This window comes from Cygnus atratus, chromosome 18, assembly GCF_013377495.2.
Source record: "Cygnus atratus isolate AKBS03 ecotype Queensland, Australia chromosome 18, CAtr_DNAZoo_HiC_assembly, whole genome shotgun sequence".
Classification (NCBI taxonomy): Eukaryota; Metazoa; Chordata; class Aves; order Anseriformes; family Anatidae; genus Cygnus; species Cygnus atratus.
Window position 1 is genome coordinate 12,171,489 of NC_066379.1, and position 18,189 is coordinate 12,189,677.

General features: G+C 40.7%; 1 protein-coding gene across 2 annotated transcripts in view; it reads right to left on the minus strand.

Moving 5' to 3' along the window:
• RPTOR (regulatory associated protein of MTOR complex 1) overlaps nucleotides 1-18,189 on the minus strand; it is a 147,732-nt gene that overhangs the window by 89,372 nt on the left and 40,171 nt on the right. For both annotated transcript variants that reach the window (XM_035568718.2, XM_035568717.1), the window contains exons 5-6: nucleotides 13,388-13,534; nucleotides 5,951-6,126 (exon numbers count right to left, since the gene is read on the minus strand). In XM_035568718.2, coding sequence (XP_035424611.1) covers nucleotides 5,951-6,126; nucleotides 13,388-13,534 — 323 coding nt within the window. The remainder of the gene's footprint in view (nucleotides 1-5,950; nucleotides 6,127-13,387; nucleotides 13,535-18,189) is intronic.

Genomic DNA, 18,189 nt, shown 5'->3' on the forward strand with positions numbered 1-18,189 from the left:
AAAAAGCAGCTAATTCATTTGAGAAGTGACTTCCTCGGTGATACCACTACGTTCCCAGCCCACTTCCCCAGTGTTTCAGAAATCTATTATCTGCTGTTTAAGGAAGATCTGACCCGACCCACCAGCCTAACAAGTCGATGTTTAACCCCTACACTTCACCCTGTGCTGGAACACAAGGCTCTGCAGGCTGGGCGGTACTGGGGGGTTTGATGTCCTGGTAAACCTCCCCACGTCCAGCAGCAGCTGGAGTTATTGCACCAAGCGTCCCTCCTTTCACCACCATATCCTCATCCAAAAGGCTCTTCCCTAGGAAAGATTACAATTTACAGCAATTACTTCTTTAGAGATCAAGCTGTGCATAGCTCATTCTTGAAACCTTGAGGACCCTCCAGTTTTCCTTGTGGTATCCATTGCCTGCAGGACATCCATTATTGCCAAGAACAGGGATGAGCTCTGAAAACCTAAGTGGTCTCTAGGCTGCTTTTCTGATGCACATGCTATCCCCTCAATTAAAAAGAAAAAAGTCATAAAACTATCTATGAATGCTACAATGAAACCTCTATACAATCTTTTAAAACATAAAAATCTTGCAACATTGCATTACAGAAGCACGCAGGGAAACACTGCTCCCAAACAAAAACTGCAAGCAGATTTCAGCACAGCAGAATTAGGTTATTGGAATCAGATTGGAGTCTCCCTGTAGACTGTGGATGCCAAAACACTTTCTAACTTTTCTGCTCAATGCCTCTACATTATGACATATCTGAAAGGATTAAAACAGAGCCAGCACAACTTTGGACTGCTACACATTTGTTTTCTACAAAGAAAGAACAGTTCCACCTATCAACACGTCACACAGTATTTTGTATTTACTTTGGAAGCCTCTCATCTGAGTTATGATTTGACCTAACCTCACTCAGCAATATTTTACAAGCTCACAGATTAATAGGACAGAGCTGCAAGCTGTTGCAAGACACAGTGTCAAAGAAGGATGAGCTTGCTAGCCCTGTGCAGCACAGCCAGCCTCCTCCAGGCCACGCAGCAAGAGACCCACAACTGATGAGCAGGATCTCGTGTGGCAGCAGAGTGCATTGGCCACAGGGCAAACAAATACATTTGCTTCCTTTTTGCAAGGATTTCTCCTAACCACAAAGCTTTTGATCACAGCTGGTTGGACTAAGCAGCAGAAAGCTTCCCCCCTACATGCAGACACTCAGGACCGGTAAGAAACGCAGAAATTGTAGGAAATGCTTGGTAACAGCGAGATGTGCACATCTTTGAGGGTCAAGTATGAACAGACATTTTCACGTACTAAATGTGTTGCACAGCTGTCACTTAGCACTTCCGTAGGGAGCTGCACTGTAGGCGAGATGTAAATAAGCTTAGATCTCAGCTATTTCGGTCAAGCCCTTGGATCCTCAAAGTTAAGGAAATAAAACCAGATCACACTAGACTTAGTGAAAAACACCCTTTCTGCCCTCACCACAGATCTCTTTGGTATTTACCTGAATGAGAGTGAAGCAGCAAGTGCTTACTGCTTTTGTATATACTTGACTGTTAGAGTATTTCTTTTAAAAATCTCCACCATTGCTATGAAAATTTTGAAAAAGATTAGTTCATTAAAATCCCATTTAACCAGTAACAGACTATCTGCATTTCCTCTCTAGCAACCAGCAATTGCCAAGAAAATGTACTTGTAAACAGAATGTTCCTCATCCTGTATCTGCAACCCCCCTCCTTTCAACACTCCAAGGCTCTAAACGCGATGTCTCAAGTGAATGGTTGGTGTCCTCATCACAATCATCAGGCAAGATATGCTAGAGCTGCGTGTAAACATACCAATAAATGCCAAGCAATAAAGAAACGCAGAAATACGCATAACAATATTCAACCAGATTCTGTGCAGATAACAGGAATATTTTGAAACTCAATTTAGTTTCTTTAACTCTGAGACAGATCAGTCCAGTTAACCTCAAAAATGTTAAAGCAGAAATGCAAAATAAATGCACTAGAAAAAAAATGTTTACCTGACCCAACATAAAATCAGCTGTCACAAGTCAAGAGCTTTTTGCCAGGCACTTACAAACTTGTTATATTTGGGTTCCAATGTACAAAGCTGCATATCTAAAACTCCTAAGTCTGAGCCCCCAATATATATATATTTTTTTGGTTTGGGGGGCGGGGAGGGTAGGGTGAGGGGGTGTCCCAGCACTTTTCAGGAGCCCTGTAGCCTTTACACGAGTGGGTCCTTCAGACAATTTAGACAAGCACAGCCTTCTCCCCGATGTGTAAAATTGTGACAATATACATGCAGCTTGTTTATGTGGTAAGGGACTGGCAATAACATAAACATATGACACACCGCTGATCACAGCTCCCAACAGAGTTGCCTTTTTACTTTAGACAGTGCATGAGACATAGATCTGCTGCTCAAAACAATACACCAACTGGATATTAATTTCTGCCTGTTTCTGCAACAGCTGGGTCTCCTTCCTGGTTAGTTCGGTCAATATTAATGATCCATATGTCTTATCTTTAAGCTTACCTTATATATAGTTGCAACATACATTTGGAATATCAGCTCTCAACAGTCACTACACAGGAAGGCAACCAGTACAAAGTTAGCCCGAACTTATACACTAGATTCCTGGAGTTGTCAGACGGTTTTATTAAGAGTTTTGTGCACTACCTTCAGAAGGACACAACTGACCTGCATTTCTCTTGCTGACATCAATTTTTCTTTCCCTGAAGTAAGGCTGAAGTGGATGCATCTGCAACCCCATTTAATAAGTGATTTTGTGTATCAGCTTACTCAAAATACAGAACACAAAATGGGATGTACAGGAATTTATTCACCCAGCTTTCATTTGCCCATAAATTCCATATATGAAACCTCATTAGCCTGTCAGTCTGGAATTGCAAAAATGTTACATTTCAGACGGAATTCTGTAGGGTTCTTGATCAACTTTAATAAAAGGGCCTGACTGAATTAAAAGAGTAGTTTTAATGACAAAGACGTACATCTTTATTTTTGGTTCCCTGCCTGCTTCAGTGCACAAATAGTTTGCATTGAACAACTGGAATGTTGGAGTGGAGTCTGGCTTTGCCTCTATTATGTTTAACAGCAGTGAATAACAATGCTCTGCAAGCAAGCTCTTATTTACAGAATTTGCATGGATAAAAATACAACCGTAATAATGCCAATCAATAGGGAATATAAAGGGAGTGCAATCTTCAGAGTAAAGAGCAATTTTTTTTTATGTGCAATAAGCAATACACATAATCATTAGGTAGTAGGAAATGTCTCACTAAGCAGGAGTTAGCATGGCACCCACCAGCATCAACACCAAGAACAGCTGAGGTTAACAGTTTTAAACCCTTTACCTGAACAGCATTTTTACATTTCCTGTCAAGCAAATGAGACAACTCCAAATATCTCACCCTTCTGCCAGGCGTAGCTCTGCTCAGGAGCCTGCCCTGATCACCCGTCAGCCACGTTCCCATGGAGATGAAGCAACAGAAAACTCCTGAACAGACCATAATATCCAAAACACCTTTCTCAATATATATAAACTGTGCATTAAACACTGCTGCGTAAGCAGGTTTAATGTTTGGAGGAGCCTTCCCTCCAACAGAAACAACCCTTACAGAGCCTTAGCATTTCCACAGTAATGATGGCATGAACCGGAACACAGTTCTGTATCGCAAGAGAAGGAGGACACTGAAGTCTCAACGCCAAGAGTTCTCACTCTCAAGAAGTTTCAGTTTGCTACAAACCAGTTAAGCTTCAACAGGATCACAGCCCATGCTATGGATTCCCACAAAGACTTTACGAAATAGTGAGAACAACAACAATTAAGCAATAACGCTGTATCTTCACGGTTCTGATATAACTCACATGCACAATACTGAGTTATTCAGAATAACTACAAGCCTCAGTTCAGACAACCTGTATAGCATTTAATTCTTCTTCTCTCCACATCAGCATGGAGTTTCGATGAAAACATTCTGCCTAGAACTTGAACTCAAACCTCTATAGGCTGGATCCTTCACTGTTTTTTGTTTATTGGTTTTGCACTCCATTCAAATAATGATTTTTTCTTTAAAGAAAAAAGCTACAGCCATTGTATTTGCCAAGTTGCATTCATTGTCACTTGTGGCTAGCCTTGCACAAACCAGGCGGAACATTCACTTAGATTTCAAAGTCTCCATGGATTAAACCAGCAGAAACAAACCTGTAATTCCTTCACACCACACTGCTTGGACAGCAGTGATGTGATAGTGACCATATGACAAAAGTAGTTCCACAGTAGAACTGTATTTTCCTGGTTACGTAACACAGTATTTCTAAAAGTTCCCCTAAAGGAATTTTGCTGCATAGTGATTTTCTTAGCTTCTAAAGAGAAGACTTTTTGCAGGCAGCTCGAGAATTTTCATGCAGCAGAGTTCAGGACTGTCCTACCACCGGCACATCAGCGTGGAGATGGGCGTACAAGCAAGGCTCCCAGTCACGGCAGTCACCTCGGCAGTGAAGAGCTGTCAGCTAACAGCTGGATTGGAAGGCAGCCTACTCCTTCCCTTCCTCTCTCCCAGAGGGGAAGCACACCATTCCCTCAGGATTTGAAGAGATTAAATGTCTCTGCCTCATCAGGCTCAGTCCCTTGCACGTCTGGAAGTGCTCACTTGTGAGTTTTGATGAGTGACTAGTATTGCAACTGGACTGCTATTTCAGAAAAACAACATCATGATTCATTTTTACAGTAGAAAAAGCAAAAAGTAATATGAAAAAGATCGTAAAGCTATGAGCGGAGTACATAGCTGCCTAACTTATTCAGAGGTTTGTCATTCCCTGGCACAAACTCTAGCCTAGTCTCCCATAACGTCAGACTCCGCGTCCCTGACACCTGGGTTGGAAAACCATTTTCTCATTAGCTCTCTTAAAACCTTCCCTCTAAGATATTCTTCATGCCTCTGAAGCTCTTTGCCATGAGTCACGAAAGACTTATCAAAGACATTATTATCAAAGACTTTAGCCTATGTTTACAAGCAAAGGGTATCTGTCCAAAGGCACTATGTATCTACGCCAGAAACTGGTCAAATTAACTCACTTTGTTTGTAGAAGTCAAAGCAAGCGTAAGCATTGTAAGTTACTACGAGTATCTCCAAAAGCCAAGTAACTCTTGAAGATGCAGTGACTCAGCTGTTTACCACTGTCTGCGACATCTGTATGCTTCTGCCTGTTCTAACCTAGTCTAGCGAGGGACCTGGAGTTTTTTGTTCTGGACTACAAATAACCTTAAGAAGATCAAGTGAAATGTGCTGATAGGAATGAATGAACGGAGCCAAGTACCTGGGGGGACATACTGGATTTCTCACACCGTGTCCTCAGCTGGCACCACAACTGTTTGTGATCCTCCCTGTTGTTGGGGAACAATATTGTTCTTCGAAAGCTCCTGCTATCTCCAGCAGGCTTTTGTATCTTTCTGCCCAATTAACTTGGTATGCCATTCTGTAACATCTTTCTTTGGTTTATCGCTCAATTTCTTTCACTACAGCATTATTTAATGCTACTGCATTATTTACCGCAACAGCAATATTTGGAATATGATTTGTATGAAGGGCAATTTGCAAAGAGTTGTATCGTACTGTGTACTATTTCGGCTCTCTGAAGAAGCAGATATTTAATTCCCAGAACAGTAAATCCCTTAATCTGAGCAAACCTAGATACTGAGCTGGAATCTAAAATGTAATATGTAGAAGATAATTTTTTCACGTTTCTAGTTCTGATTAATAAAATGCTATCCCAAATGCATAGTTCAAATCCTGTAATTGAATACTGCAGAGAAAATTTAGGTTAGATACAGCATTTGGCTTAAAAAAAAATCTACCATTTCAACAGACAAAATACACAAATTATGCACTTGCCTTCAATAATGGGGAAGATACTTACCATCTCAGAGCAATTTTGATTGGTGTAGTAAGGCATGATGTGAAAAGGTCGGCTGGCAGATCGGGGATCATAGGTAGCAATTCATTAGCTTCACATGCTGCCAGCTGAATGCAGTTTTTCATGGATGGAGGCAAAGGCATTTGAGCAAGTGGATGGTTTGGGTTAATTGCAGCCACCTGAACAGACCAAAGAAATTACTTGGTGAATTTGGTCATTCCGGAAAGTAAATTTCTGTACCATTTCAAAAATAACCAGTGAAGAGCTATCAAAGTCCAATATCTTTGGATTCAGAGAAAAACATCAATAATTTTTCCCACACCTTTCTGAAACAGGTATACAAAAAAAACAATTCAGCCTCCTAATTTTGATTTGTGGTACTCAGGGTTTCTTAAATGAATAGGGCAAAGAAATTTTAACACATGCAATACCTTCGCTGCCCTTTCATTCAGGATCTAGAAAACAAAGAGCTATCACAGTGATCTCTATGTTGTGTTACCTGAGCAAACAGAAGTAGATTCCTTTCAAAGACTTCAGTTTTTTTGCCAACCTAGTAAGGTGATACAGTTGACTAATAAACTCATTCTTTACCATCCTCGCACATTCTGTCTTCAAAACACATACATACACTACATCTTCAAAATTCTGTCTCGAGGAAATTACTTTGGTGTCTCACCCGGGTTTATAGGGAAGAGAATGTTTGTGTTACAGACCCAGAGCCTGGCACAATCATAAACCTCTTGTCTAGCAAAACACCCAAGTAAGCTACGGAGAAGTTTCAGGTGATATTTCACAAGTTCTGCAACCTGTTAGTTTTTCTGATTCTTTAAATATTCTTTTTTCCATTCTAATCCCAGAGGGAGCACTGACACACTTCGGCTTTCTCAAACTGCCCAGATTAGCTAAGACCCGTCCTTGCTCCTAGTTGAGCTGCAGTGCTTTCAGCGAGGATTGGTGCAATAGCTTCGGTGGGAGCGAACCTATGCTCAAGTCATCACTTTTCCTCTAGTGATATTTACTGCACTTCTCAATAGAACTGAATCTGTACACTAATAACTAAAAAAAAGATAATCACAATAATGAAAAGATCCTTTATTTGAAGAGAGGCATGACTGTGAGAAAAAGCATTAGCTCTTTACCAATGTATAAATACAAAGCAGCCAACCTGCTTAGTTATAGCTATTAATTCCTTAAAGAAAGACTTGCTCTCTGGACATCCTCATTAAGGGGCTCCGTAGGTGGGAAGTACATTTGCATGAATTTTCTGCTTTCTGAGTAGTGCGAAGCCCTGCAGACTTGACATTTGTCATGCTCTGGTAGTGCCCCTGTTCTGATGCAGAAGTGGCTCATACTCCAAGACGGGCTCAACTCTTGGCTTCTGCACAGCAAGACAAACTAAAGGAGCTGTGACACATGCAATGTAAATATTTGCCCATTAGGAGATGAACTATTAACAAGCAGAAGGTGAACATACAATACCAGCTAGCAATTACAGACCATAAGATTTCTAGGGATAATGATATAGCAAAACAGTCTTTTACAAAGAAAGTGTGAAAGAAAAGAGAGGGTAAAGCCCAGTGGGAACCTTTATTTTTGCATCCTTAGAACATCCACCAAAGTCAAATTTTCTAGATTGCTCAGTTCCCTACAAACGTAGCTCTTCATAGGGCGAGACATGGAATAAGTAGATGGCTAAAGAAGGTTAAAAACAAATTGGTTAAAAACAAAATATACTAATTCACAACTGCAAGAATGGTAAATAAACTATGGGAACCTACCATACGTGAAATGTTATCTAAATTAATATGTATTTATCTACAATCTTTAGTTGTTTTTTCATATGTCAACAGTTTCTAGAAGAAAGCAATTAGATGTAGATAGATCTTGCAGCACACCAGACCTAACTCGCAACTGTCAGCAGAAACACCATCTCAAACCAAAGAGATGCATACTTTCCTGGGTAAGCTTTGTGAGTAAAAATGTCCTTACTATCAACAAAGTACTTACTGCGTTGCTTGCTGTTATTTCAGGGCAACTGACAAGCCACAGCCTTTAAGACAAAATAGTAGTGGTAACATTCATTTATCAGTTACACTGAAACATGCTGAAATCATTCCTGTAAGCTGATAGTAGCTCATTTGTTCTGAAAACAAATTAAAGCTGCCCAAGGTAAGGAGCACTTAGCTTTGCTATTTGCAGGTGCTCTGCCACAAGGAAGAGCTAACGAATTTGCAGGTATTACTGCCGGTAACTAACAGAAAGGGAAACAATACATATATTTTAAACCACTGTTACTGAAAACATTTATGTAAATATAGTTACACTGAGAAGGAAACACTTGATGGAAAAAAAAAAAAGTTGTTTTTGAATTAACAGGCATGTTTAAATTAAACTTGGGAGAAACTCTGACCCAGCACAGACACTTGCTGCTGTTGTTACTTCAAGAGGTGACCTGCTAGCTTCCCACAACTCCTGCTGCGAGCATCCTCCCCCCTGCAGAAGATTTTGATGCAACTCTGAAAAGGAGCTGTTCCTCTCCCAGCAGATGGTGGATTAGAAGAATTCTCCCCCCAGACATGATGCTAATGCCAGACAACAGTCTGCAGTATTGTTGTTAAGCTAATTTTTTTGAGAATTAATTTTGAAGATAGAAAAATAAAATCTGTGAGCTCCTCAGCTCCAACTCGGACTGTTTAGGCAGACATGCTGCTGGAGGGGAGAAAGAACAGGCGCTCCCACCGTGAAACTGAGTTCCCACTCAGCTAAACGCAGAACAAGTTAGTATGTGGCTATGAGGTACGCTGTCAGAAAATTCACACAACGAAGCTGAAAACCAAAAAGTTGCATTTCTTACAGCAAAGCACACATCCAAGAGGCATTTTCCGCTTTCATTTCTGTACATCTCAAACGTGGCCTGAAGACTACAGACCTTTTCTGGAAGGAACAACTCTGAGTCGGAGGAAACACAATGTCACAATTACACAGAAAATTAATCAGGAATAACCAGCCTGCTGTTTTATCATTGTTAGCACAGCACACTTAAGACGCCTGCTTAATTTTCCAGAATTACACTGTATTTATAGACACTCACAGAATCATCAGAGCTAGCTAATGAGATGATTAAAAGCATCCATTGCCTGCTCTTCCGTTACAGGTTACAAGCAGAGTTCAAAGGCAGATATATGCAAAGAGTTTTCTAAACGGGCTTCTGCCAGCCTTGTAGATATCATTTCCCTGCCGTTTTCTTACGGCGGCAGGAGGTCAAGTCCCTGCGAGACAGCTTCTGCACCCTCTTTCGCCACCAGTACTCCTGCTGGCTGCACTGCTGCTGTGCTCGGTGATGCCAAACAGGACACGAATCAGGGAAGCAACAGCAGGAACTTCAGTTTCGGAAAGCTGGAGTCAGTTTCCAGCTCTGAAAAATGTCTTTTGGAAAAGGAAAACAATAGCTCTCTGTTACAAACCTTAGGACAACACCCCACTGCCCCCCAAAAAGGGCAGGACCAACTGGAAAAATTAATTTTTAAACTAATATATCCCACTTCTTACTATCCACATCATGCGGCCAAATGGATGTTTCTTATTTGCAAAATATGTACTTTTGTTTAGCTAGATTTCAACCAAGACCTTAACTTAACTGCCCACACAGCTGGAAATTAAAACAAAATGCAGATATTTCTGTGACACAGCCAAGTCTAACACAGTCCTGGGAGACCGCCAGTCCCTCTATCAACGGCATTTAACTTAAAATTTGGAAACACTGTGACATACTATGAATGGTAAGGATTGGTAGACTTTATTAGCTTAATTGTTGTAGTATAAGGACATGTTATGAAGCTATAATGAAGTGACAAAATTGCCTCCACATACACACATTCCCATCCCACCAGAAAACTGTTGTATCTGTACTGGTTTTGGTATCCTCAGGCCACTGAGCTCCATCTTCTGCCCTTCACCCTCACCGCCCTCAGGGAAGTAGCCTTGCTGAAGACAAAAAATATTTACAGTCGTAATGTGCCTACCAGGATAAGACATGACAGATTCCTGCCTCCGGTACCCAAAGTCATCATCATCCTGCTACTGGAACTGAGAGACTTCTTTCTATCTGCGCAGCTCTCCGCTCACACAGATCAGCAATATCTTAGTTTTAACAAAAGGCTTTTTATTATTATTTTATTTTTATTTTTATTATTTACTATTCAAGTGCTATTTTGGAGGCAACTCTCTAAAGAAGACAATGTACCATGCAGTGCTACAACATTATCTTTTCTCAGGTATCTTTGAGAAGTGTTAACTGCTTTCCTATCACTAATAACTTATTTCTTTTTGTGCTTCCTCTCTTTGAAGAATGAACAAGATTTAGATTTCTCATTAAGAAGGAGTACTAGCCTTTATATTCTGTGAACAATGAAAACTAAATATAATGGGATTGTAAGCACACCTGTAAGTATGTCGTAATTAAGTTTTACATTTCTGGTGGAACTGTATGATCTGATGGTGTCTGGCCAGTGCTGTGTGCCAGCCAGAAAAGGGATGCATAAAAAATAAACACCCATGGCTGGATCTGAGCCTTGTAAATGAAGATCACATACCAGACCTAACTGATCAATGTATATGTTCACTGTAACACTGCAAGATAAAAACATTAATCTTGCAGAAAATGGAGACTCACTATTTTCCTAGAACGTCTCTGATATGTGGGTTGTCTGCCAGCCTCTCAAACTCGCTTAAAGATTGCTTGACCATGCTTAATCCAAAAACAAACAAAACCCAACTTACCGGAATAACAGAAAAAATATGAATTCAGACTGTTCTAAGTATGATATGTATTTTATAAAAGCCATGAAATAAAATCTGTGTGCTTAACCTGAAAGTTCAATTTCTCTGTTGGTAGTTTGTGTCACGCAATTACCCATCTGCTACAGTTGTAATCCCTTCCTCACATTCTCCATGCTTCATAGCATTCTCCCTCCTTAATTAACTTTACCATCTAATTTCTAGGTACCTAACGGATATTGAGAAGAATCACATTACTATCAGTACCTAAAAAACTACTTATTAGTTGTGACTAGTGAGTAATTAGTTTACTACTGACAGTTTACTACTGCAGAAGCTTACTACGGCAGAGGGGCTGCGCTGTGTGAGAACCACAACACATTCCGGAATTAGCGAGGGCTTCACACGCGCAGGACACCCGAGCCCTAAAGACAGCACTACTCAACAAGGCATTCCCAGCAGCAATAGGTTTGTTTATGCCAGGTTACTGGGAGGGACGGTGTCCCGCTGCCACCAGCACCCATCTCACACTGCTGATGTTCTCGGTTGTGTACGGTTACACGTTGAGAAATAGTTGGTTTGCATCATCCCAGCTAGCAGGTTGTTCTAGAACCTCATCCTTCGTTTCTTCTAAGCCTACCTATTTCCAGACTAAATTTATTCACGGACAAGAACCTATTTGTTCTTGTGTCAACATTATTCTATGAATACTTCTCCCTCCCGTAAGCTTCACTGAATTTGTACACGCAGCCACATCTTCCCCCTGCCTCTGCTCTATCAGATTAGGAAAACAGCAAGCTCCTCTAATCTCCTTTCAGTAAGATGGGCTAACAATTATCTTGATCACCCTAGCAGCCCCTCTGAGTACCACTTCCAGTTTTACTTCACTTGTCATGAATTCAGCCAATGCAATGATTTACAGCATTCCAAATTCATTGCCATCCACATTTTGTATGACTCTGCAAGCACTCTTCTATCTCTGTTACCAAGTCTTCTACTTTCTATTAATAAAAAGCTGTTATCTCGGTGAGTTTTCAGTAGCTAATGAAGTCTAAAGACACAGAATGGAAAGTTGACATACAATCTGAAAGTATTTTCATAATCAAATTAACCAGTAGTTTTAATCTATGCTGCAAAGAGAATAAATACTAGAACAGTTTCCCTGTGTAACCTCACATATTTTGACAAAATAAAAAAACTGAGCAAACAAAATTTATTATTTTTGTTGGAATAAATACTGACATTATTACTTGGGCTCATCCTTCTCATTGTAACCAACTGCCCTTGTACCTGGTTTGTTTGACTTACAGAGGGGAGCTTTTCCTGCACAAGCTTCACCTGAGCAATTTATCTGCCAGACAGCAGCCACCTTCCTTCCAGAACAGCTGCAGTCCTTCTAGAGTCCAGCAAGAGCCAAGGAGAAAAAGAAACTCATACCAAAAGCAGGGAAAGGGAGAGTAAAGGTTTTTAACGTGCTTAGGAATAGAAAGAGAAAACAAAAGAAAAATCCAAAAGGGCTTAATTTTACAAACAGAAGAGAAAGACTGCAAAAAATATTGGAATGGAAGTCGTAGGCTGATAGAAAATCTTGAAAAAGGAGAACAGAATATGAGCACCAGACATTTTCTTTGACCTTAAAGGACTGTAACTTTCAAAAGGCATCTATTACCAATACTATCGATCCGTGCATAGCAGTTTCGTGTTCTTCCCAAGCCACAGATGTCGGGAAGATTCTTATCTTTACAACGTACAGTAAAGTCACTGATTGAAAAGAGAAGGACTGATGAAAAGACCTACATATCTCAGGCTATTAGACTGGTTTCTGTCAGCAGAGAAGTATTTCTATTTGCCAAAAAGTCACCACAAAAGCATCTTCAAAAACTGGAATTTAGAATGAAAGGAACTAGAGCCAGGGACATTAGTAACTGCTTGAAGGTCACACTCACGACAGTCAGTTGCCTGATTAATTAATATTCCTTCCTTGAAGTTTTTTTTTTTTTTTTTAAATTCCATGTCTTAAAACTACAAGAGCATTAAAAGTTAACCTTTAAAATATGTGCTTTCTCCCGAATGGAGCTAGCAGGAGTATCTGGCACTGGAGAATCTTGCCATCCCCCAAGTTGCTGCACTTCTTACCTTCCACTCTGCATTTCAGATTTACTTTAATAAATTTAAAAGTAATTACATTTGCAATTAAAGGCACCTTTCCATTAGAAACACATTCAGCTTATGAATTCTTTGATACTGAAACCATCAGTGACAACCCCTCTGTGCATCAGGTTTATCTAATTTGGTTTTACATTTGTACATTTCACTCCACAGCACAAAACACCAACTGCATCGAAATACATACCCAGATACTAGACTTCTGCATCTAAAACAAAAATGTTTAGTTCACCCCAGCATTTATCTCAGCAGAAAAGGCCATTAGGGCACCAATTCATTCTATTAACATTACAACATTCTATTAACATTAAATTCAAACTTTAATAAGATAGCAAACCAAACCAGAAAGAGCGGAGTGGCAAAATTATTTGCAAACTAATGTGGCTTTCAACATGGTTTTAAACGTATTTTTTTCAGCTGTGTATAGCAAAACGAGCTTAAACTTAACCCTACAGCACAAACAGAAACAAAATCCACTGCAATAGACTGTGATCTCACCTCCAACTCTTGCTCCCTCTGTAGTGCAAATTGTTTGAATGACTTGACAATAAGGCCAGCATTAGAGCAATCGTAGACAAAAATGGAAGGACTGCCCATCCAAGTCTGCAGGTCATAGATGGATAGAGGAATATACTGAGTATAATTCTGTAAGAAGGAAAAAAACCAAACACTGGAGTTACACAGAGGCAGAGAAGCAACAGCACTTGCATTGGTTAGATAATAAAATACATATGACAGTTCTGAAACCATGAAATAAAACCTTGATTGAACACAGGGCATATTGATCAAGAAAAAATACCAGTCAACACCTACTAGTAAGGACTATGGATCCAATTCCAATACAAAATACACATCATATTTCATTGCGGTATTGTTTGAAATGCTAGAGTTTAAAAGAAAGTTCTAAAACTCAAGGAGTGCTTTGATACGCGCAACCAATTCCAACCAGCATTTAATAGTCCAGTTTTATCTCAAATTTCTGCAACACTGATAAAGGATGTAAACCAGATGTCTTTAATTTAACACAGAACATCTTAAACTGAATACTCCATCAATAAATCAAGACTGATAATTAAGACTACGTAGCCCATCAGCAGCTGCCCCATCTTAGTTTAATGAGATGCTTCATGATTTTATTACAGCCCTTAACTTCTCTGCAACTTTCGGAATTATCCAATAAAATTAAAACCGACAAAGCCTGCCTCAGCACAGTGAACTGCCAACAAATCGGTTTCTGTAAATATGAAGTATTTTGTTCCTTCTCTTCCACTTCAACCCAACCAAATAATTGGAGGCAACAGCTTCTTATCTAAAAAGAGGACCAAAAATCAGGCTTAGAATTAGCTATGAAGGGGCACACCCCAAGCTCTGTGGCAGAACTGAAAATATAAGCTAAAGGATTTTTCTGCCATTTAAGCCCATGAATAGTCACTGCCAAACGTACAGTGGCTGACTGCATAATCCTCCTTATCTGCAGCCAGAGGGCAACCTGTTCATGTTCATACAGCATTAAACTCTGCCCGAAACCAACAGTAAAAGCTGTGATGTTACTATTAACATCAGCAGGATGATGGATGGGATCATAACTCCCATTTAAATTCAAGAGACTTAAAATAGCTGTAATAAAACCAGTAAACTTTTACAAAAATCAAATTTTCAAGGACACATATTGCCGTATATAAAGACAGAAGTGATCATAAACTGTATGTTAGGTAAGGTAGGAAATACTAAGTCACTTCAAAATACAGTTTTGCCCATATATAAAAGTTTGTGTTGTTTTACTAAAATTAATAGGAAAAAATCATTGTAAAAGTTTTAAGGAGTTAGGAGCTTTGCAAATTGTCACAGGAAAGGAAGATGCACACATTTCGCATTGCCATGGACCATTTCTAAGGACATCACTGGTTTTAAGCCCATTCCAATCACACTAAGTTGCATATAAAAAACCTGCTCTGCCATACGTAACTGTTAAGATTTTATGGACACACATTGTTTTAACTTTAAATTTATAACATGTGTTGCTACAGTTGAGGAGTATAGCCCTGACTAATACTGAGATATTTCAAACCAGCAGAATTTTATGCTCCAAGTTTACTGTGGGGGTCCCATACAACTTACCAAATTTGCTAATGATATATAAATCAGAGAGTTTGAAGAAAAAAAGGAGTGATAAAAGAAATAATTTTCTAGCATGGTTGCCCAAGGTCATCTTTTGATGCCTGTTCTTGCTTCTGCCATGCTGGGGCTGTGAGTACCAAAGAACTTGTTTGTAAGTTTTGTCCTCAGCATCGACTTTGATTATTTTTTAGCAAAAAAAGTTTCTGCTCTGTTAACACAATTGCAGAGAAGTTCCCCAGAATTGCAGGATAAACATGTTTGAAGTGGTTCGTGATTCCTTCATTTTTAAAATAAATAAATAAATAAACAACAATCATGCTAGGACTTTGTTAGAAAACAGCAGCAAGCAAAGCTACAGAGAACACTGATCTCTATTAATACAGCAGCACTCACAATAAACATGACACACTATTGCACCGTCACAGGCTGGCAAAACACCAGAAAATGCCAAATTAACCCCTTCACGAGGACCGTCTCAACCCTTCCTTTGTATGCTGCTACTCTACAACAAGGCAGAGCAGGAAACCTACAGCAAAAGAACCCGATTCCGTAAGTAAGGACTGGCTGGCAATGTGTGAAAGGAGCTGCTGGCTTATAACCACGAGCCAGGACAATGTTCTCCAGCACAGAGGCAGGCTGCAGCTTCTGGCCCTGGCTCAGCCAAACACGCGGTGTTTCAGCAGAGCTGTGGCCAGGCTGAGGGATCTTCAAGTATTTCCAGAAGACTTAATGGGAAGACAACGATGATGCACGTTTTGTGTTTCATACTATTACATCAGCAGCAAAATTTGCTTCTGCCAATGCACACACTTTTGCCCCACAAATTTACAGAGCTGAGGCCATTTCTGAACGAGTGTTTCCAGGGGAGAAGGAAGGGCTCAGGGAAGAGGAGCGGGCGCCCTGCCTCACTTTCTGACATTCTGAGCAGCAGGACACAGCCAGAGGAGCTCCTCGCTACCGGCTTTTTCTACAAAACATAGAGAGAAGATCAGGTATAACTTCTAACAAAATGAACACAGATGAGTATCAATTTATTTACTTTTCACTACCTCCTTCATCTGCCCGGCTAGATTAAACATCAGAAGCACTGGCTTACTTCATAGGCAAACCTTGGAAGATGAAGGTAATCACAAAGGTATTTATACTACAGAAAGCAAACCTCGTCAAAATCTATAAAAATTGAGTTCAGTGAAAGCCTGCCTGTAGGAGAGAAGGCAGGTTTGGTTTTTAAAGACCAAGTTAATTCAGCCGCTAGCTTTTCGAGTGCCTTATGCAAATTGCACCGCACCGCTTCCCCTTTCGCACTCCTTTCCAGGAGCGTTTGAACTCTGTTTAACTAAACAAAGGGACTGGGATGGGAAGCCGAAGCGCATCAGACTACACGACGCTTTCTGAAGGTTTTTTATCTTTTTTAATCTACATATCAGAATATACTGTTTAATCTCTCCTGAATACAGTACTGCCAGGCAAGGAAGGCTTCCTACAATCCACAGAGATCAGCTGCAATTCAGGGTCTCCTCTGGCAGGGCAAGGAGGCAATCTGCTAATTAATTCTGGGGCAGAGCTGCAACTGCAACATGAGAGACAGCAGCGCAGAGCAGGGGCACCCACCCGGGGTGCTGTGCTCCTGGGACACCTCTGACGGTCCAGTAGTCCATCTGCCAGGCCCTGTGTCAATTAATTGAATCAGTTCCATGAGCAGATACTTTTTCAGAAGAGTAGAGAATAAAGCACATGAGAGAAGCATTCTCCATATATTAACATTTTAAAACATCAGTTCAGCCAGAGAACCAACTGTGCAGGGGCAGAAGCTTAAATTAATTTTAAAATACCAAATCTTGAGAAATTATGGAGAAGATATTAATGTAGATCTAACACTGTGTGACCTTTCTCCAGCATCTTTGCAAAGTGCTCCTGCACCACTGCATCTATTTGCTGTCTCTGACAGACTGCCCGCACATGTTGGGAGCTTTAAATAATGTGTGGTGCTACAGGAAAGATGCTTATGAGCAGCCATGCCCTTCTCCCCCAGCTGCCACAGATGTCCCCAGCCCCAACCTGACTTGCTTGGGGCATTCAGACAACACCGCGACCCTCACAGCACCGTGAGCTTTACCAGAGCTGGAAGCCACAGCCTCCAACAGAAGATGAGGAATAAAACTAAGCGTTGTGACAGCAGAGACAGGATTTCCAAAGATGTCTGTTTGTTAGGGGAGACGAGGGTGAAAAGAGGAACACTGATACTCAGTTTCTCTAGGTTTCTTGGCTCTCTGATGGTAGCTACGAACAGCACTGCAAAGCTGCTTTCACTTGTTCTTCCCTCGCAGCAAACCAGCGTGAAAGAGGATCAGGTCTGCTAATCTGCACACCCCAGAAACCTCTGGGAGCTGATCCGCGCAGGTCTGCCAGCGGCGCTGCACGCACCCGGGCTGCAGGAGGGCACGGAAGGCAGCGCTGGCTGCTGGAAGGCTCTGGGAGAAGTCTGTCATCGCCTGTCATCAGCCTGTAACGGCGGCACGCCGATTATTAGGGGGAAAAAAGGAAAGGAAAAAGGAGTTCTACCAACTGAGAGCAAAAGTATATTGAAATGTTTGGACAGGCTCTTGGAGTTTTGTTGCTGCCTTCCATCACTGAACGAAAACAGACATTACAGCCCCTTTGTCCCACTGCCCTACACGTTCCCACAGCACCTGCACTAGAGCCGGCTATCGGCCCGACGCCTCCCACCAGCCCCAGTGCCCCAGGTTCTGGCAACACGAGAAAGATGCTCAGCCCAGCCTCACAGGAAGGCAGAATCAATCCAATAATTTTTATTTGCTTGCAATTTTTTATTTGTTCTCTAGCTGAGATGATCTCAAGGTCCCTTTCAGGTCTGCTTTCCTGCTATTTTATCTGAGACTTCAAGTACGTGCATGAGCATTTTAAATCTATGTTTAAAATGTCAGCACAGTCAAATCTCAGTACATCCACTATTTCAATTCAAGACGGCTGTAATACTGATCCTCATTTGGCCCTCTGCTGAGACCTGAGACTGAATTCCTCAGGACTGACTTCTAAATACTGGTGTTTTATTTTTCCTTTATTTCCTTAAATTCAATTCTTTGCTTAAACGAAAAAAGTTCTATTTCTGATATTCTAAAAGTTCTTTAAAAAACCAAAAACAATACTTGGTAACATGCTGC